A 22,617-nucleotide genomic window follows, 5' to 3' on the forward strand; every position below is an offset into this window, starting at 1 on the left:
GTGGGCGTTTCCAAACCAGGATGGGCATTTCTCAACTATCCAATGAAAGTAGTGAGTCTCAATGTAGTAATAAGTGGGCGTTTCCAAACCAGGATGGGCGTTTCTCAACTATCTAATGAAAGTAGTGAGTCTCGGTGTAGTAATAAGTGGGCGTTTCCAAACCAGGATGGGCATTTCTCAACTATCCAATGAAAGTAGTGAGTCTCTGTGTAGTAATAAGTGGGCGTTTCCAAACCAGGATGGGCATTTCTCAACTATCCAATGAAAGTAGTGAGTCTCTGTGTAGTAATAAGTGGGCGTTTCCAAACCAGGATGGGCATTTCTCAACTATCCAATGAAAGTAGTGAGTCTCTGTGTAGTAATAAGTGGGCGTTTCCAAACCAGGATGGGCGTTTCTCAACTATCCAATGAAAGTAGTGAGTCTCAATGTAGTAATAAGTGGGCGTTTCCAAACCAGGATGGGCCTTTCTCAACTATCCAATGAAAGTAGTGAGTCTCAATGTAGTAATAAGTGGGCGTTTCCAAACCAGGATGGGCCTTTCTCAACTATCCAATGAAAGTAGTGAGTCTCAATGTAGTAATAAGTGGGCGTTTCCAAACCAGGATGGGCATTTCTCAACTATCCAATGAAATTAGTGAGTCTCAATGTAGTAATAAGTGGGCGTTTCCAAACCAGGATGGGCATTTCTCAAATATCCAATGAAAGTAGTGAGTCTCTGTGTAGTAATAAGTGGGCGTTTCCAAACCAGGATGGGCCTTTCTCAACTATCCAATGAAAGTAGTGAGTCTCGGTGTAGTAATAAGTGGGCGTTTCCAAACCAGGATGGGCCTTTCTCAACTATCCAATGAAATTAGTGAGTCTCAGTGTAGTAATAAGTGGGCGTTTCCAAACCAGGATGGGCATTTCTCAACTATCCAATGAAAGTAGTGAGTCTCAATGTAGTAATAAGTGGGCGTTTCCAAACCAGGATGGGCCTTTCTCAACTATCCAATGAAAGTAGTGAGTCTCGGTGTAGTAATAAGTGGGCGTTTCCAAACCAGGATGGACATTTCTCAACTATCCAATGAAATTAGTGAGTCTCAGTGTAGTAATAAGTGGGCGTTTCCAAACCAGGATGGGCATTTCTCAAATATCCAATGAAAGTAGTGAGTCTCTGTGTAGTAATAAGTGGGCGTTTCCAAACCAGGATGGGCCTTTCTCAACTATCCAATGAAAGTAGTGAGTCTCAATGTAGTAATAAGTGGGCGTTTCCAAACCAGGATGGGCATTTCTCAACTATCCAATGAAAGTAGAGAGTCTCGGTGTAGTAATAAGTGGGCGTTTCCAAACCAGGATGGACATTTCTCAACTATCCAATGAAATTAGTGAGTCTCAATGTAGTAATAAGTGGGCGTTTCCAAACCAGGATGGGCATTTCTCAACTATCCAATGAAAGTAGTGAGTCTCAATGTAGTAATAAGTGGGCGTTTCCAAACCAGGATGGGCATTTCTCAACTATCCAATGAAAGTAGTGAGTCTCAATGTAGTAATAAGTGGGCGTTTCCAAACCAGGATGGGCATTTCTCAACTATCCAATCAAATTAGTAATCACAGTTGGCAAATCTGAAATTTGAAAAACGCCCATACCGGTTTGAAATGCCCACTGACTGGGAAATGCCCATTTTTTTCTGCAGAGACACAAGTCTCAAAGTCGACGTAAAATCAAGGTTGAATCTATTTCTTTACACACAAATCAGTGCATGTTATTCCAAAGAACCGAAATGTTTGTCTTCGTAGTCTTTCATCAAAACGTAATAACTTGCTCCGCCTCCGAATCATCTTTTCTTTTTGGATGACATCATCAAGCCCTCTCATGTGCCAGCCACCTATTTGTCCAATCAATTCCTGATGGATAAAGTCTAATCTTAGCCAGAAGTTTATCTCACTCAGCAATGTGTTAAGTTACAGAAGTAAACTGGGTTGCAAACTACTTTGTTTAATTACCTTCATGTTTTTGAGTTCCACTGTAAATCTAAACATGGGGTCTGTCAGATTAATGCCAATATCTGCAGACAGACAGACAAAGAGAGACAGTTTCTAATTTTATTATCTTTACTGTTTTATCAGATGATAATTTCATGCTTATTTACATTACATTTACACCATGCTACTAAATAATTATCATATTCATATGATTCATATACCATGATATTTACACGTTACAGCAAGGCACTTCAAAGAATACCATGGTGCATGTCTACACAACATGATATTATCCACTTCATATGACTATTATACAATTTTGGTACTTTTAGTTAGTAAACCCCTGTATTTCAAGACATTTCAGTCATGTGTTCTGCTAAAATAACACATTTCTGCACTAAACACACAAACTGTTATAATCACAGACAGATACATCAGTACATAATGACCAAATCTTTCATTCTGACCTATAAATCATTGTGATTTTTACAACAGTTGAAAAATAAACCCTGAACACGTGACTCAACGCGTCCATAAACACAGAAGTAAAAGTTATGTAAATTTATGTTTATAAACAGTTATAAAAGTGCTGGGTTGCGCTCTATGTGGCCGGAAGTTCTCTCTAATTGGAAAAGATCAATGTGTCAAAATAAATATTCTCATATGTGAACGTTTCTCTGTACATAGTTTTATTTGAACATCTATTAAAGTTTGTTAGTCATTATTCAGGGTGAATTATTCTCCAGGCCGCTGATGGTGTGCCACCAACAAATGGCAAAAGTTGTATTGTAGGGTTAGCGTTAGAAATGATAATTAAAGGAATATATGAATCATTATCAGGTTCTGTTCACGTTTTCTGGACTTTGATCTGCAGCTAAACTGGAGCTTGCACCATAACCACAGATCTTCATTGTTTAATGAATAAATCCTGAATATGTGGTTGGTTAGTTACACCCTTGATTGAAGCCTTAGGAAGGCAAATTCCGGGTTTCAGAGTTTCTTCTGTTCAAAACTCTGTAACTTCAGTGTGAGTCATCCAAACCCTCATCGGCTCTTTAATCACTTATAATCACTAATCACTGTCTTCTGGTATCACCTGACAAATAACCCACCCCCATCTCTCTTTCTGTTTCTCATGATGTCCTTTAGTGGGTGTGAGTGACAGACACAAACTCTAATGACACATACACACTCCATCATTACACTCTAATTACAGTTATCACACACACACGAGTGAGCACACATCTGCACAACACACACACACACACACACATATAGGGTCTGAGGGCACATTAAACATCAGTCACCGAAAAACCAAACCAGTGAAACACACAATATGCTGAAACACACATTTATTCAGTGATACCATCATTAACAAGAGTCAGTCATTGTTCATGTATAAATAAACACAAACATCACATGAGTCACGTTAGCTCCGAGCCGGTCATGCGATGAGGATGACAGTCTGAGGTTCAGGGATTGAGTTTGAGCCCCAGACACAGCGCCAGCTCGTTCTTCTGGATCTTTCCGTCTCTGTTGAGGTCACAGTGACCCAGCAGAACCTGTTTAAACTTGTCCAGGTCTGATCCACTGAGACTGGGCTGAAAAACACACAACACACGCAAAACAACCAACCAACCACTGCTGATGAACTACCGTGAGCACATCTACATGATTGTGATTTTCAAACATTATTTAAAGGGACAGTTCACCCTAACATGAAAATTCTGTCATCATTTACTCACCCTCATGCTATCCCAGATGTGTGTGACTTTATTTCTTCTGCAGAACACAAGTTAAGATTTTTAGGAGAATATTTCATCTCTGTAGGTCCATACAATACAAGTGAATGGTGACCAGAACTTTGAAGCTCTAATAAGCACATAAAGGAGCATAAAAGTAATCCATAAAACTCCAGTGGTTTAATCCATGTCTTCTGAAGTGATATGATAGCTGTGGATGAGAAACAGATCAATATTTAAGTCCTTTTTTACTAGAAATTTTCCTCCCTGCCCAGTAGGGGGCAAACTGGTGATATGCACAAAGAAAGTGAATCGCTAAAAACAAAAGAATAAGAAAGTGAAAGTGGAGATATATAGTAAAATAGGACTTAATTATTGATCTTTTTCTCACACACACCTATCATATCACATCTGGAGACATGGATTAAACAACTGGATTATTTTATGCTGCCTTTATGTGCTTTTGGACCTTCTGGTCACCATTCACTTGCATTGTATGGACCTACAGATCTGAAATATTCTTCTAAAAATCTTCATTTGTGTTCAGCAGAAGAAAGAAAGTCACACTCATCTGGGATGGCATGAGGGTGAGTAAATGATGAGAGAAATTTCATTTTTGGGTGAACTATCCTTTAATTCTCATCGGATTGATTTTGATCAGATTGAGTGACTAAGGAATAAAGTGTGCAGTGTTTTACCTTCACCAGCTCCATCATGTCTTTAACAAAACCATCGACCTCTGCCCCCTCCAGAGCGCCAGTGTTACTCTAATACACTCATACAGAGAGAAATAACTTTTATTTATTTATGTCCTCGGGATGTGCGTGAAGCTGAATACCTTATTCGGAAAAGCACAAATAATGACTTTAAAGTAAATTCTTCTGAATAATAAAAAAATATATATTTGTAAGACTGATTATCCAACAACAAGCGATATTTTAAATAAACATATCTAAAATGCCAACGCAATGGTGAGTCTGTGAAAACAGTATGAATGAAGTACAAACTTTATGAATGAAAATGTGCACGGAGTGATCTCAAGTTTAAATCATGTTGTGTAGGGCTTGTACGGCTGGGATATCATCACAATGATTTCGCTGGCGATATAAGCAATATCGTGAATATCACAATGATTCTAATGCACATCATTAGACTAATTTCACGATCCTTCAGAGCTGCACATTTAGTCAAAAGAACATTAATATTGTGATATAATCATACATTATGTGATTGTTAAAGCGCAAAAGGCTGCGATTAAATACATTTAATAGGGTGGCGTGCTGTTCTGCGTGCAAAAAAAGAATAAATAATAATAATAAGGATAATAATAAAAGAATAAACAATTTTCTGAATTAATCATGGCATATTTGCTATATGGAAACTAAAAATAGAGTTACGTAAAAAAATGGGCGTTTCCTTTTGACATACTTCCACCCACATCCAGTTCTATCCGAATTCAGATCCAGATAATGGCTTTGTGTCCACTTTCTGAACACAACACAAAAATGGCATAAATAGTACAGATGCATATGGTATAAAAACCCTGCATGTTACAAACGATCATGTGTAATCATCAGTATCAAGGATAAAAACAACAGTTTCATCAAACACTGTGACTGTCAATAACAACTGATATTTCCTCTTAGTCAGACCCAACATGTGTAAACCCTCATTACTTCCGCTTCAGGGATTTTCAACAGGTCTGTTCTGATAGAAAAACAATGCTAAATGCAAGTAATAAAGTGCACCGGACCATATACATGTGTATAGTTAGAAGAGCAAAATAAACTGACTTATGAACTTTCTATATCTTTTGTTTTTTGACGTGAAAGGTCGTGCATCCAATCAAACTCTACATCATTCTGGCACAAATTGAAGCTTGTTGACTTGTCAACATGGACCAGTTGTGTGACATGAACTCATTGAATATCATGAAAACAAACAAAACTATGCAAGCTGAAAGAAATATGAATACATTGTTTGGTACTGTGCTGAATCATCACATGATGCCCAATGTAAGATCTGAGTCCTCAGCCAGCTGATCTCTAGGCCATAGAGCGCAACAATTTATTATTTTCCCGAAAATATTTTTCCCATTCGTTTTTTCCAGAGGGATTACATAAAACCCTTCATAAAAGAGTTGTAAGTCACGAATCAAAGAAATCAGCTCTGAGGAGAATCACAACAATACAAACTTTGATTTGAAACAAAAAAGTATTTGAAAATCAGACTGTGCACTTACTGTCTTTAATGAGGGAATGAACTACAATCCCATGATGCATTGAGAATTTCCTTATTGAATTAAAAACAATGATGGAAAATATAAAATTTAAAGTAGTTGATTATAAGTATCAAACAATATATTTTAAGTTTATTGCAAAATATTCAGATATATACAAATATATAAATAGTTTGGGAGTGTAGGGCAGTGACTTGATTGCATTCACAGTGCATTATGGGAGTGGGCGGAGCTGCGGAGCTCTGTGATTGGTGGATCTCTCTTCAGGATTATGGGTAATGTAGTTCTTCAACAGGAATGACTCTATTAAACATGATTTTGTTTTAAATGAAAGTTGAAATTACGCTCAACAGAAGCATATACCATCAATTAACAACCTCTTTTATAAGTTATCGTTAAAAATCAATTTTGGAGAAAATGAAAGGGATTTTTACTTCTGGAACCAAACTGTTGCGCTCTATTGCTGCATTAATTTTTCCGTCCCTCCAGGATTTTGCGAACTGCAACTTCAACCACTCTCTGCATTATTCACGGTAGCTTGCAATTTTGTATAATTTCTGGAATTTTTCAATGTTCATTTTCGACTGAAAATTCAATCGCTTTTGCATTGAATCCATTCTATCATCCCCACCACATATATGGTTGCTAACTATCCTATATTAGCTGGGACGTCCCATATTGTGGCAGAAATGACAACGTCCTATACGGGATGCCAGTTGTCCGGTATTTTAGAGTCAAGATGTTCGAGGGGGGTCCTATTGTGTTCACTATCAAAATCCTTTTCTTTTTTTGATTTTCACCCCTTTTTCTCCCCAATTTGGAATGGCCAATTCCCAATGCACTCGCGTAGTGACTCGTCTAAATCCGGGTGGTGGAGGACGAATCTCAGTTGCCTCCGCGTCTGAGACCGTCAATCTGCGCATCTTATCACGTGGCTTGTTGGGCGCATTACCGCGGAGACCTAGCATGTGTGGAGGCTTCAGACTATTCTCCGCGGCATCCACGCACAACTCACCACGCGCCCCACCGAGAGTGAGAACCACATTATAGCGACCACGAGGAGTTACCCCATGTGACTCTACTCTCCCTAGCAACCGGGCCAATTTGGTTGCTTAGGAGACCTGGCTGGAGTCACTCAGCACACCCTGAATTCGAACTCGTGACTCCAGGGGTGATAGTCAGCATCTTTACTCAATGAGCTACCCAGGCCCCCATCAAAATCCTTTTCTAAACTTTCACGGGACCAAAGATGGCACGTGTACATCACAGCTGGCATTCTGAGTGCGGTTCGGTGACGGTCTGAGTTCAGTTGAAGTGCTCATATAATGCAATGTTACACCGGAAAAAGAGACACAAAAAACATGTGCCGTTCATGGCATTTCAATATTCACTTTTGTTCACTAATCCTTATTTTAGATAGTAAAATGTGCATTTAACCTCCTGAGACCTGAGCGTGACTACTGTGTGCATGTTTTCATTTCCTTTTTGATTTGTAATTAGTAGCACCTTATAAACAAGCCAAAAATAAATAATTTCTAGGGCAAATAGTTTTCCTAAAAATGTATGTCCACATGTGTGGACAGTGGGACTAAGTTGTGAAATTTTAAATAACTCTAAGCTATAGAAAGTCAGATTTCATCAAATTATTTATTATGTTTCCAGGAGTGTTGATTATTCATGTTTTTGAGATGTTACAGACATTACATCAGAAATTAGCATAATTAATTCAGATTCAAAGTACTGACCAGCATCATCCAATCACTGCCAACCATGTTAAAATAAAATGATACATTATAAATTCTGAATCTATGTACTGATTATCATTGTCACATGTCTGTCAAACATGTCGACTTTTGTTGGCGCTGCATCCATAGAAGCGCTTCAAGGAAATCAATGTCATGCTGTTGTGTCACGTGACTTGGTGTGGCAGAAGTTTAACCCTTAAATGACAGTCTAGAATCTTGTGAACAGTACTCAGTCATTTTTTATTCATTTAAATTATGCGTTACGTATAGCGAAGCCAAAATACAACGTCCACGCATGTGGACGCGGGTCGCACAAGGTTAAAGTGATCAATAATCAGGGTTAGATCAAATGATTGCTATCAGGTGATTAAATAATTATAACTGAATAATTATTCAATTATCATTTGTGTTTTTAGCTTACAGTTTTATTGTAAGTCTACTTTTTTGACCTAAATAAAGTTTACTTGCATTGCATGGTATTTATAATTTTTTGCTCGCTAACTGCATATTCAGTTATTGTGTACAGGTAATTGCCCTTATACTGTCATTGACAAAAATTCACCAGTATATCACGATTATATGTGAGTTTTCACAGCAAAACAATAGGAAAAATTGCCACAAATGGCATCAACTGCTAGAGCATGGCACTAGCAATACCAAGATCATGTGGTCGATTCCCTAGGGAACACACAAACTGATAAAATGTACACTTTGAATAAATAAAAGCGTCTGCCAAATGCAAAGCCACACTTTTTGAGAAAAGTCGCCGCAAATTCAGTCATTTGGGCCACAACAATCAAGAAAAAGTGCTGCGAAATCCTGATGGGACTGTTTAAATGAGGGTTCAAAAGTCTTGCTGTGGTCACGTCTGAATCCATGCACATCTTACCACATCATAGTGAGCAAATATCTTCTCAAAGTCTCTCCTCCGATCCTCATGACTGCACGCCTGAACAAAATACACCAAACAAAATGAACATCAAACACATTAGAAGTGAATCCGGGATTTCTTGATAATTCTGACACTCACCTCCATCTCAAACTTCAAGAGAAAGTTCTCTTTCAACGCCAGAATCCTACAGACACATGACACGAGCAGAGAGAGTCATGACTGCAGTGTGTTATGAGTGATTTTGATGAACGTGTGTTAGTGTTTGTGAGGTCAGTGTTACCTCGCCAAATCATTCAGATCCAAATGACCGTCCTGGTTTTTATCAAACATTCTCATCTGAAAGAGGAAAAAGAAACATTCATATTTACTAGGGATGTTATCAAATACTGATGTATTGATTATTGATTGGCACGTTATTTTATCAATATATTTGGAGGCATAAATATATTTAAACAAGCCAAAATTTAAATTACAAGCCTAATTTGCATGCTTTTCAATTCACTCAGTTGGCCTTCTGTTTAACAGTCTGGCGTAATAGCGTTGGGAGGCCACAAGAGGGCGATATAACATTTACTGAAGCTGGTCGCGGCATGGACATGCACAAATAGCACACACATTACGAGCTGATGGCAGTCCAAAGTTACGCAGGCTTTTGTACTTCTTCAAGAAGTGACGTTGATGAGTTTGCAGGTTAGTGTATGAAACTGGCGTAACTGCACAAACTGATCGACTTTTATTATTCAATTTCTCTGTATGTAGCCTTGGATAGGTCTTTCATTCTAGCTGTCAAATCATAAAAAGACATACTTTTAACTGAAAATACATTGTGTAGACTACATGAAAGATACATATAAACAGTATATCACACAGTAATGAATAGAGTAAATAATCTATGGCCTTTGAGAAAGATTTGGGTCAAATTTAATGGAAAACTATGCAAGATTTTATGCAGAATTTGGATGCATTAGCGTTGGTGGTCTGTGTGTACCTTTGTAGAAAATAATTGCTAAGAATTTTAAAACACGCCATGTCATCCGCCAGATGCGTCCGGAGTGCAACACCCTATAATTTACCCTGCTAATCACACTTTACCAAAGTTTTGTTGAGAAATATGTTTGAAAAGACAAAGACTATATGCAATGAGCAGCTCTATTTATATCTAAAAAAATTCCTGATATACATCAATATACATCTGGAAAATCTTCCGATTATTAATGCGTAAAAAAAGGAATCAATCCCAAGCCTAATATTTACAGACACACAAAACTGCAGATGTTTCTCTACTTGCTCAGATAAACTTGTTAAGCTTACACGACTAGTTAAAACTAGGGACGCACTGGTATGTAAAGTTTTGGCTGATACCGACACCAATTTGAACAAAAAACTATAGGCCATTACCGATTTGGACAAAAACTATAGGCTGATAATGATTTGAACAAAAAACAAAAAGCCGATACCGATTTGAACAAAACACTATAGACCGATACCGATTTGAACAAAAAACTACTGACCGACACCAGTTTGAACAAAACACTATAGACCGATACCGATTTGAACAAAAAACTACTGACCGACACCAGTTTGAACAAAACACTATAGGCCGATACCGATTTGAACAAAAAACTACTGACCGACATCGATTTGAACAAAAAACTATAAGCCGATACCGATTTGAACAAAAAACTATAAGCCGATACCAATTTGAACAAAAAAACTATAGACCGATACCGATTTGAACAAAAAACTATAGGCCGATACCGATTTGAACAAAATACTACTGAGCGATACCGATTTGAACAAAAACCTATAAGCTGATACCGATTTGAACAAAAACCTATAGGCCGATACCGATTTGAACAAAAACTATAAGCCGATACCAATTTGAACAAAACACTATAGAGCCGATACCTGATTTGAACAAAAAACTATAGACCCGATACCGATTTGAACAAAAAACTATAACCCGATACCGATTTGAACAAAAAACTATAAGCCGATACCGATTTGAACAAAAGACTATAAGCCGATACCGATTTGAACAAAAAACTACTGACCAATACCGATTTGAACAAAAAACTATAAGCCGATACCGATTTGAACAAAAAACTACTGACCAATACCGATTTGAACAAAAAACTATAGGCCGATACCGATTTGAACAAAAAACTACTGACCGATACCGATTTGAACAAAAAACTATAAGCCGATACCGATTTGAGCAAAACACTACTGACCGATACCGATTTGAACAAAAAAAACTATAGGCCGATACCGATTAGAACAAAATACTACTGACGATACCGATTTGAACCAAAAAACTACTGACCGATACTGATTTGAACAAAAAACTACTGACGATACCGATTTGAACAAAAAACTATAAGCCGATACCGATTTGAACAAAAAAACTATAGGCCGATACCGATTTGAACAAAATACTACTGACCGATACCGATTTGAACAAAAAACTACTGCCGATACCAATTTGAACAAAAATCTATAAGCCGATACCGATTTGAACAAAAAACTACTGACCGATACCGATTTGAACAAAAAACTATAGGCCGATACCAATTTGAACAAAAAACTACTGACCGATACCGATTTGAACAAAAAACTACTGACCGATACCGATTTGAACAAAAAACTATAAGCCGATACCGATTTGAACAAAAAACTACTGACCGATACCGATTTGAACAAAAAACTATAGGCCGATACCGATTTGAACAAAAAACTACTAACCGATACCGATTTGAACAAAAAACTACTGACCGATACCGATTTGAACAAAAAACTATAGGCCGATACCGATTTGAACAAAAAACTACTGACCGATACCGATTTGAACAAAAAAACTACTGACCGATACCGATTTGAACAAAAACTATAGGCCGATACCGATTTGAACAAAAAACTACTGACCGATACCGATTTGAACAAAAAACTACTGACCGATACCGATTTGAACAAAAAAACTACTGACCGATACCGATTTGAACAAAAACCTATAAGCTGATACCGATTTGAACAAAAAACTATAGGCCGATACCGATTTGAACAAAAACTATAAGCCGATATCGATTTGAACAAAACACTATAGACTGATCCTGATTTGAACAAAAAACTATAACCCGATACCGATTTGAACAAAAAACTATAACCCGATACCGATTTGAACAAAAAACTATAAGCCGATACCGATTTGAACAAAAGACTATAAGCCGATACTGATTTGAACAAAAAACTACTGACCAATACCGATTTGAACAAAAAACTATAAGCCGATACCGATTTGAACAAAAAACTACTGACCAATACCGATTTGAACAAAAAACTATAGGCCGATACCGATTTGAACAAAAAACTACTGACCGATACCGATTTGAACAAAAAACTATAAGCCGATACCGATTTGAGCAAAACACTACTGACCGATACCGATTTGAACAAAAAAAACTATAGGCCGATACCGATTTGAACAAAATACTACTGACGATACCGATTTGAACCAAAAAACTACTGACCGATACTGATTTGAACAAAAAACTACTGACGATACCGATTTGAACAAAAAACTATAAGCCGATACCGATTTGAACAAAAAAACTATAGGCCGATACCGATTTGAACAAAATACTACTGACCGATACCGATTTGAACAAAAAACTACTGCCGATACCAATTTGAACAAAAATCTATAAGCCGATACCGATTTGAACAAAAAACTACTGACCGATACCGATTTGAACAAAAAACTATAGGCCGATACCAATTTGAACAAAAAACTACTGACCGATACCGATTTGAACAAAAAACTACTGACCGATACCGATTTGAACAAAAAACTATAAGCCGATACCGATTTGAACAAAAAACTACTGACCGATACCGATTTGAACAAAAAACTATAGGCCGATACCGATTTGAACAAAAAACTACTAACCGATACCGATTTGAACAAAAAACTATAGGCCGATACCGATTTGAACAAAAAACTACTGACCGATACCGATTTGAACAAAAAACTATAGGCCGATACCGATTTGAACAAAAAACTACTGACCGATACCGATTTGAACAAAAAACTATAGGCCGATACCGATTTGAACAAAAAACTACTGACCGATACCGATTTGAACAAAAAAACTACTGACCGATACCGATTTGAACAAAAACCTATAGGCCGATACCGATTTGAACAAAAAACTACTGACCGATACCGATTTGAACAAAAAAACTACTGACCGATACCGATTTGAACAAAAAACTATAGGCCGATACCGATTTGAACAAAAAACTATAAGCCGATACCAATTTGAACAAAAAACTATAAGCCGATACCAATTTGAACAAAAAACTATAAGCCGATACCGATTTTGCCACTTTATTTTGTCATCAGATCACTGTTTTATTTTGTAATGCATAAAGAGGTACAAACGCGTTTTTACTGTTCTAGCAATAAATGATTTCCAATATATATAATACTGTGCAAATGTTTTAGGCACTTGTGAAAAATGTTGCATAGAGAGGATATCTTCAAAAATAATGAAATAAATAGTTTTCATTTATCACTTAATGTCATACAAAGTCCAGTAAACATAAAAAAGCTAAATCAATATTCGGTGTGACCACCTTTGCCTTTAAAACAGCACCAATTCTCCTAGGTACACCTGGACACAGTTTTTCTTGGTTGTTGGCAGATTCAAGCTTCTTGGAGAATTCACCACAGTTCTTCTATCTATTTAGGCTGTCTCAGTTTCTTCTGTCTCTTTATGTAATCTCAGACTGACTCGATGTTCAGTGGGGGGCTTTGTGGGGGCCATGACATCTGTTACATCCAGTAGTGGAGTGGTGGTGGCATAGTGGGCTAAAACACATAACTGGTAATCAGAAGGTTGCTGGTTCAATCCCCACAGCCATCACCATTGTGTCCTTGAGCAAGGCACTTAACTCCAGGTTGCTCCAGGGGGATTATCCCTGTAATAAGTGCACTGTACGTCACTTTGGATAAAAGCATCTGCCAAATGCATAAATGTAAATGTTGCAGGGCTCCCTGTTCTTCTAATCTTTTCTATTTGCAAAAGTAATGTTTGGGAGTCTAACATTTATATTTCCTATTGACACACTAAAGCTGAAGATATAAATAACCATCTTAAGACAAATGTTTTTGTGAAACATCTTAAGTGCCTAAGACTTTTGCACAGTACTGTTTATATAATTTTCTCAGAAGTCAAAATCTGCAGGTTTCAAAGCGTTTTGAATGGTTTTCCTCAACATGTAGCCTACAGGTAAGTGCCGCTTTCACGTTTTTTTAACTGTCACGTCCGTTTAAGGCCCGAAATATTAAAAATGAAATATTACATGCTCCTAGGAGTGCCAACCCTTCAACTTATTGTGGCTATTATTATTTCTGGATTGTGCATTTAAATTTGCAGAGTTTTTATAAAGTGTGATGATAATTAATTATAAATTATATAAAATTTGGTCAATAATTGGCCGATAAATATAGGCAGCCAATACATCGGTGCACCCCTAGTTAAAACCATCATATTGCTGGTTATTATCAGTATAAAGTTTGTTGTGGACACTTTCATGCTGGTTTTAGACAGTCACCCATCATGGTTCAACTGGTCAGTCTGCTTGTGCCAGTAACAGACCAGCATTGCCCATCAAAAAACCAGCTGAGACCATCTACTAGCATTTTGATTGACATTACCATGGTATCGGTGTACTCCTCTAGTTTGTCCATCGAGATCTGCTTGTTGTGCTGATGGAACAAATCCTGCAGGAAACTCTGACATCATCAAAACAGAGACAGCAATGTGAGTACATGAACCTACCAACTCTGACACAGACAGGAAGTGACATCAGCGGTCATCACCTTGAGTTCTGCAGCACAGATGTATCCACTGCTGTCAGCGTCATAGCAACGCCAGATCTGCCGAGAGAATCGAAATATCTCAGACAAACTGTGCAGCAAATTAGTTCAATCTATGAGCAGAAACTCTAAACAAGTAAACAAACACACATGTGAGAAGAAGACTGAGGTTCACTTTAGCCCCTTGTGGCAAATCTGAGAATGCAACACATATTTGCATCACGCTCTCACCCTCATGAACTCCACACTGTTCTCCAGCGGAGTTTCTCTATGGAACACCAGTAAAAAGTTTTCCTGCTCAGGCAAAACCACGGCGGCCAACTGTGAGAGAGGTAGAGAGACTGCTAGAACATGAACTTTACAAAAGATTAGAGGAATAGGTCATGACACAAGTAGTTTTTTTCCTCGTTGTGGCTTTCAGATCTCATTAACAATAGGGGTGTGAATCTTTGGGTTGAAAGTGAACCCTGAATCAGTGAATTAATCCAAATATTACAACATTAAAGTAACATCTTCTGACTACATTGAGTCTCCTCAAGGCCTCTTATGTAAATAAAGAAAAGAGAAAAGCAATATCAACTAGATGACTTAAACTTAAAAGTTCTGTGGACGCCAAGTTTCCAACGAAACAATGATTGCGGTAATTTTGTAAAGTATGTGGAAGTGACTTACACTGAAACCTAGTGGCCGGAAGCTGCATCATTCAAACACAGTAAATTTCAGTTTCAGATGCCATTGTAGAAATTCACTATGCACAGTAAACCAGGATTAATTAAATCCATTAATGTTACTGAGATTAAGCGAGTAGTATTCAGCTGGTCATGTGATGCTAACATGGCTGCCCCCATGAGGCGCCCCTGTCCCATGTAGAAAAGGACATCAGAGGAAAGGACATCATGATGGCACCACGGATGGCCGCCTCAGTGTGGAGCGCTCCTATTGTTTTGTTGTTTTTGTTTGTTTGTCCTGTGTTTAGTAATCTTTTTCCAGTCAGTTTTACCAGAGATGAACTGCTGAACATTCGACAGCTTATACCAGACAGTCTTTTCCCGGTTTTTGAATATTCAAACGTTTTGCTAGACATTTTAGTTGGAGGCGCAGCTTTGTTGTTCAGGAGACGCAGGCAAGGAAGTCGAGCCAGTGCGCTGGTCAATCTCTGTCGGCGTGGCTTTCGAACAACGCTGCCAAGCATTCTTCTTGCGAATCTCCGCTCTCTTCCTAACAAAACGGACGAACTACATCTCCTCACCTGCACAAACAAGGACTTTTCAACCTCTGCTGCCTTGTGCTTCACAGAAACCTGGCTGAGTGAAGCCATTCCGGACAGCGCGTTACATCTGCCGGGCTTTCAGCTGTTCAGAGCGGATCACATCGCGGAGTTAACGGGGAAAACGAGAGGCGGTGGAACATGCTTTTACATCAGTGAAAGTTGGTGTACAGATGTAACAACGTTAAAGAGGATGTGCTTTCCTAATTTGGAAGTGCTCTTTATTAACTGTAAGCCTTTCTACTCACTGCGGGAGTTTTCCTCGTTTATTCTGGTGAGTGTGTATATTGCACCAAACGCGTGTTTGAATGCGGCGCTGCAACAGCTGGCTGATCAAATCACAGACACAGAACAACAATACCTGGACTCAGTTATTATTATTCTTGGGGATTTTAACGAAGCAAATCTCACACGTGAACTGCCCAAATACAAACAGCACATTACATGCCCCACCAGAGACAGGAACATACTGGATCACTGCTACACAACAATAAAGGATGCATATCACTCTGTCCCTAGAGCAGCTTTGGGACTCTCTGATCACTGTCTGGTTCATCTTCTTCCAACCTACAGGCAGAAATTAAAATCAACCAAGCCAGTAGTAAGGACTGTAAAGAGATGGACCAATGAAGCAGAGCGGGAACTACAAGCCTGCTTCGATTGCAGGGATTTGAGGGTTTTTGAGGCTGCAGCCACAGACCTGGATGAGCTCACAGATACTGTTACATCATATATCAGTTTCTGTGAGGATATGTGCATTCCTACTAGGACTTATTTAAATTCAACAACGACAAACCATGGTTTACAGCAGAGCTCAGGCAGCTTCGTCAGGCCAAAGAGGATGCTTACAGGGGTGGGGATAAAGTCTTGTACAATCAGGCCAGGGACACACTGAACAAGGAAATCAGAGTGGCTAAAAGAAGATACTCTGAGAAGCTGAAAAACAAATTTCAGCTAATGACCCTGCATCAGTGTGGAGTGGCATAAAACAACTTACGAATTACAGGACTCCTACCCCCAACCCTGTGGTGGACCAACAACTGGCTGATGACCTGAATGTGTTCTACTGCAGATTTGAAATGCCCAATCTCACACCCCACACCCACTCTCACACTTCACACAAACACCAACACCTCCTGCAACCCCCTTCCTCCCCACTCCTGCTACTCAAACTTCACTTAAGATCTGTTAAGATGATGTGAGCCGCGTCTTTCGGAAACAAAAGATGAGGAAAGCTTCAGGCCCAGATGGCGTCTCACCAGTGTGTCTTCGATCCTGTGCTAACCAGCTGGCCCCCATCTTCACACAGATCTTCAATAGATCACTGGAGCAGTGTGAAGTCCCATGCTGCTTCAAACGCTCAATCATTATTCCTGTCCCAAAGAAACCAAAAATCACAGGACTTAATGACTACAGACCTGTCGTCCTGACGTCTGTGGTCATGAAATCATTTGAGAGACTGGTGTTGGTCCACCTGAAGAACATCACTGGACCCTTTCTAGATCCCCTTCAATTTGCTTATCGAGCAAACAGGTCTGTGGATGATGCAGTCAACATGGGATTGCATCATATCCTGCAACATCTGGACAGACCAGGGACATATGCAAGGATCCTTTTTGTGGACTTCAGTTTGGCTTTCAACACCATCATCCTAGCTATACTCCAGAATAAATTACACCAACTCTCTGTTCCCATGTCTATCTGTCAGTGGATTACCAGCTTTCTGACGGAGCTTGTGAGGCAGGGGAAACTCACTTCCAGCACCTGTACAATCAGCACTGGTGCCCCCCAGGGATGTGTGCTCTCCCCACTATTCTTCTCCCAATGACTGCATCGCCAAGGACCCCTCTGTCAAGCTCCTGAAGTTTGCAGACGACACCGCTGTCATCGGCCTCATCCGAGATGATGATGAGTCTGCATACAGAAGGGAGGTTGAACAGCTGGCTATCTGGTGCAGTCAAAACAACCTTGAGCTGAACACGCTCAAAACGGTGGAGATGACTGTGGACTTTAGGAGGAACCCCCCAACACTGACCCCCCTCACCATTCTAAACAGCACTGTGACAGCAGTGGAGTCATTCAGGTTCCTGGCACTACCATCTCACAGGACCTGAAGTGGGAGACCCACATTGACTCAGTGAAAAAGGCCCAGCAGAGGTTGTACTTCCTTCGTCAGTTGAGGAAGTTCAACCTGCCACAGGTGCTGCTGATACAGCTCTACTCAGCAGTCACTGAGTCTGTCCTCTGCACTTCAGTAACTGTCTGGTTTGGTTCAGTTATGAAATCAGACATCAGAAGACTACAAAGGACAGTTCGGACTGCTGAGAGGATTATTGGTTGACCCCTGACCCCCCTTCAAGAACTATACACTTCCAGAGTGAGGAAAAAGGCTGGTAAAATCACTCTGGACCCCACTCACCCTGCCCATTACCTTATTGAACTGTTGCCTTCTGGCCGACGCTTCAGAGCTCTGAGCACCAGAACCGTCAGGCACAGGAACAGTATTTTCCCTCAGGCTATCCATCTCATGAACAGTTAAACTGTCCCATTGAGCAATAACTATGTGCAATACACAGTTTAATCTATTTATATTTATCCAACACATCCAACCTCTTCTGCCAAAAATTTGCAATGTACATAACAGATTGTATTAGATTTGCGCTATGTATGTGTATGTGTGTATGTATGTGTGAGTTTGTGTGTGTGTGTGTGTATGTACATATGTGTATAATAATTTTTATTTTTTTATTATTATCTATGTCTTGCTGCCGTTTTGTATTGTTTTTGTATTGTTGTGTACTGGAAGCTCCTGTCACCAACACATACTTGGCAATAAAGCTGATTCTGATGATTCAGATTCTGATGTAGAATAAAACAGCTTATTTGACTGAACTCTTCATCTCACATGAGTGCTCATGGTATGTTTCAAAATTACTATTCATTTCTTTAGAAGTCAAACTTTTTAAATGAGGAAAAAATGATGCAGTAAACCTTTAAATAGCACTATTTTATCTTATGGAGAATAATGGCAATGAATACATTTTATTTCAGTAGTGGTGACGCAATGACCTGCAGCTGTATCGATGATTTGAACATGGTTGACTTGAGACAAGAGCGCTGTGAGCTGACATTTGCTCATGTGATTCTCTTTGGTCATCCTGAGGAAAGATCAGACACGAGGTGCTCGAAAGCTGCTCAGAAAAGTTTCAATGAGATTTATGGACGGAACGAAGAGTGTGTGCAATCCACAACTGTGCGTATTCCACCCTGGTGCATTGCAGATATCAATGGTGTTTGGCGTCATTAAATATGTTTCCAAAAAAAAAAAAAAAAAATTTAAATTGCAAATAAAGCAGCATTTCCATTCCATGTGTTTAACCCTTAAATGCATTTCGCCAAACATTACTACATACTCTGGTCTGTAATAATATAGACGGCACATATATCACAAAATGCCCAGATAGTGGCAAATTTTCTAAATATTTTCAAGACAATTAAAAAATTATATAAATAGATTATATTCTGATATATTTTGATGTTTTATTTTTTATATTTCAAAGAGATGCAACAAATCTAGAACAGGATTAATTTCTTCCACACGCCGCAACTGCCTGTCAAACACATATTGAGCAACACATAAGTATTTTCTCAGTCACTTAAAGGAACAGTTCATCCAAAAATGAAAATTTGCTGATAATTTACTCACCTCCAGGCCATCCAAGATGTATCTGAGTTTCTTTCTTTATCAAAACAGAATTTAAGATTTTTAGGATTTCATTCCATGCCTCCTCCTCTAAACAATGCAAGTGAATGTCCTCCATTTTTTGACGGTCCAAAATGCATATTTAGGGTGCATCAAAATAATCCACATGACTCCAGTCGACAAATAAAGTTCTTTTGAACCCAAACGATTGATTATTTTTAGAAATAAAACAAAACTTATATAGTTTTTAACTACAAATGTTCGCTTCCGTACATCTCTGTGACGTGTGCTCATGAGAGGGATGACGTAAGCTCACTGTTAAGGTCACGCGTCACGTGGGGAGGAGTCAGGAAGCGCGTCATTCTTTACAAGAGAAACTTGTGCGTTCACAAACCAAAACAGTCCAAAACAATTTAAAAACAATATAAAATAATTTTAAAAAATCATTTCCAAATAATAAGAATAAAAAAAAAAACATTGTAAACAATGATGCGCTTCCTGACTCCTCCTCCACGTGACGCGTGACTTTACCAACAACCTTACGTCATCCCTCTCATGAGCGCACGTCACAGAGATGTACGGAAGCAAACATTTGTAGCTAAAAACTATATACTGTAAGTCACACAGAAAATCAACGTGATATAGTATTTATTTATATGAATAAAGTACTCATTTGTTTTGAAATAAATAAAGAAATATATATCCTGTGATAGTAAAGTTATATAGATATGAAATATTTATAAAAATTTAATTTATGGAAGCACGAAAAGAAAAGTGACACTATTACATATCTCGGGTCTTTAATGACCCCATATACTTTTGGTAATCAAGCAGTTATAAAATATATATATTTTTGGCAATTTTGCATTTTTTTGTTTTTGTTTTTCTTACACTCTTCAGAAGAGAGAGGTTGAGGAATACTAAAGAGGTGTGGGCACAACTACAAAACAACAGGTGAAATGAGGTCCCGAGTCACTAAAGACCTGAAGTATGCATTAAAGGAACGCCCAATTCCCAATGCGCTCTAAGTCCTCGTGGTGGCGTAGTGACTCGCCTCAATCCAGGTGGCGGAGGACGAATCTCAGTTGCCTCCGCGTCTGAGACCGTCAATCCGCGCATCTTATCACGTGGCTTGTTGAGCGTGTTACCGCGGAGACATAGCTCGTGGAGGCTTCACGCTATTAACCGCGGCATCCACGCACAACTCACCACGCACCCCACCGAGAGCGAAAACCACACTATAGCGACCACGAGGAGGTTACCCCATGTGACTCTACCCTCCCTAGCAACCGGGCCAATTTGGTTGCTTAGGAGACCTGGCTGGAGTCACTCAGCACGCCCTGGATTAAAACTCACGACTCCAGGTGTGGTAGTCAGCGTCTTTACTCGCTGAGATACCCAGACCCAACACTGTGGCTCTTTTATTAAATGCCACATGACTTTTTAGATGCGCATCTATATTCCTATTTAAATTCTGAATATATTCAGCAAATGTGTTTGCGTTGTAATTAATGCACGTCTTCTATAATCGAATAAAAAAATTATCCACATCTAGCAAGTACATTTTCTGAGATTTTATTCACATCTTAGTGTTTCCATTCAGCATTTGTTATGCAATAAATATGCCAAAATGTTGCATAAAAATACAAGTATGGAAAGACAGTTTATGACACATCTTGATGTGGCATGTTTGCAAACGCACATGCATGAATGAGATTCAAGAGTTGCATTGGAAGGGAAGATTTTCAGTGAATAATAGCTTAAATTTCAAAAGCTGCTGTGTGAAGTCTTGAAATACACTACTTTTGTGATACTTTTTTGATCATTGTATCCTGTTTTTGTCCTTTATGGAGCTTGACAGCTCCTGGTCACTGTCTGCGTTCACTGTATGAAAAGAGCAGCGTGAACATTCTGCTTAACATCTCCGTTTGTGTTCCACTTAAGTAAAAGTTGTACGAGTTTGGAATGATAGGTGACTGGTAACAGGTAACTAATTTATTCCCATCATTGTTGTTAAATGTAATGAACTCTGTTAAAGTGTGCAGATGTTGTTTTCACCTCGTCCATATGAAGGCGTCCGTCTGTGATGTCACAGCTGATTAGAATCGTCTCTGTCACTCTCTGCATCTGCTGCTCACACACATCACCCTAAAACAACAAGAGTTACATGATAATAAACCTTCATGCCTCTTTGTCTGATTTAAAGCATGCATTAAAAAGATAAATCACTTGCGATGAATAATTAATAAAATAACAAACCGACAAAATACACATGAAGGCTGAGATAAACAGTGACTCCAAACATCAAATATCATTATAAGTGTCATTTATTTGAAAGAAAGAAGCACAAGCACACTTTTCAAGACAAATATTTGATAAAAAAAAAAAAAAAAGTTTTTTGGCTCGTCAGCTTGAACAGAGAGTAAAACAAGAGCTGTCAAACGTTGTGTATCATATCTGATATAGGGTTAAAAGTCAATGAGCAAAAATGGCTTTCCTAATTCATTATGTAATGTAATGACATTTTCTTAATTAAGTTTCCAGATTTTTGTCTTCATATGTCAACACTACACCTACAGTATGTTTTATCATTTTAAAGCTAATATCAATATATATATATATATATATATATATATATATATATATATATTTATTTTTTTTGGTCAAATTGTAAAGTGTACTTATGCTATTTTCATTTCAAATAAATGACACTTGCGCTTATATTTTATCCTTATGTAATGACATTCATCCATTTTTAAATGTCCGAATACTTTCTGATCACTTACTACACTGTTAATCAATAGTATTAACATATTTAAGCAGGTAAATCCCATTCTGTACTTACAGTTTTCAGTGTTTTCATCATGTAGCGTAAAAACTCATCCAGTTTCTTTTGGTCAATAAATCCATCATCTGCAGTTTCACAAAAAGCAGATTACAGGCTCATAAAAGCATTACATCAGTCTGTTACTATTATAACTGTTGTAATAAATGATAATAAAAGGATGAAAACTCACTGTTCTGATCAAACCGTGTCCAGACCTGCAGAAACACAGCAGCAGTGAGATTACTGAACGACGTCTCCATGATTCTGAACAAAACAACAGCAGCTGCAGGTGTCTGCCTCTCGTCTCCTCTCAGCCGAAATAATAATTACACCCACATAATGAACGCGCTCACTGGAG

The 22,617-nt window shown here is 38.5% G+C and overlaps 1 protein-coding gene across 1 annotated transcript; it reads right to left on the reverse strand.

The window, feature by feature from the left end:
- Positions 1-3,308: 3,308 nt before the first annotated feature.
- LOC127425117 (secretagogin-like) lies at positions 3,309-22,569 on the reverse strand. Its single transcript, XM_051670772.1, has 11 exons — positions 22,450-22,569; positions 22,278-22,345; positions 21,491-21,580; positions 14,694-14,783; positions 14,466-14,522; positions 14,301-14,378; positions 8,862-8,917; positions 8,720-8,765; positions 8,579-8,638; positions 4,404-4,472; positions 3,309-3,564 (listed from the first exon to the last, which is right to left on the reverse strand). Exons 1-11 carry the CDS (start codon positions 22,517-22,519, stop codon positions 3,436-3,438), a joined length of 813 nt encoding a protein of 270 aa, XP_051526732.1. The 5' UTR covers positions 22,520-22,569; the 3' UTR covers positions 3,309-3,435.
- Positions 22,570-22,617: the final 48 nt, after the last annotated feature.

This window comes from Myxocyprinus asiaticus, chromosome 34, assembly GCF_019703515.2.
Source record: "Myxocyprinus asiaticus isolate MX2 ecotype Aquarium Trade chromosome 34, UBuf_Myxa_2, whole genome shotgun sequence".
Lineage (NCBI taxonomy): Eukaryota > Metazoa > Chordata > Actinopteri > Cypriniformes > Catostomidae > Myxocyprinus > Myxocyprinus asiaticus.

Excerpts from the sequence above, each read along its gene's own strand:
- LOC127425117 (XM_051670772.1), bottom strand. The coding sequence starts at position 22,519 with ATGGAGACGTCGTTCAGTAATCTCACTGCTGCTGTGTTTCTGCAGGTC. Across the intron at positions 14,523-14,693 it reads ACAGTGTGGAGTTCATGAGG|ATCTGGCGTTGCTATGACGC; the intron begins GTGAGAGCGTGA and ends TTCTCTCGGCAG. Across the intron at positions 8,766-8,861 it reads GATCTGAATGATTTGGCGAG|GATTCTGGCGTTGAAAGAGA; the intron begins GTAACACTGACC and ends ATGTGTCTGTAG.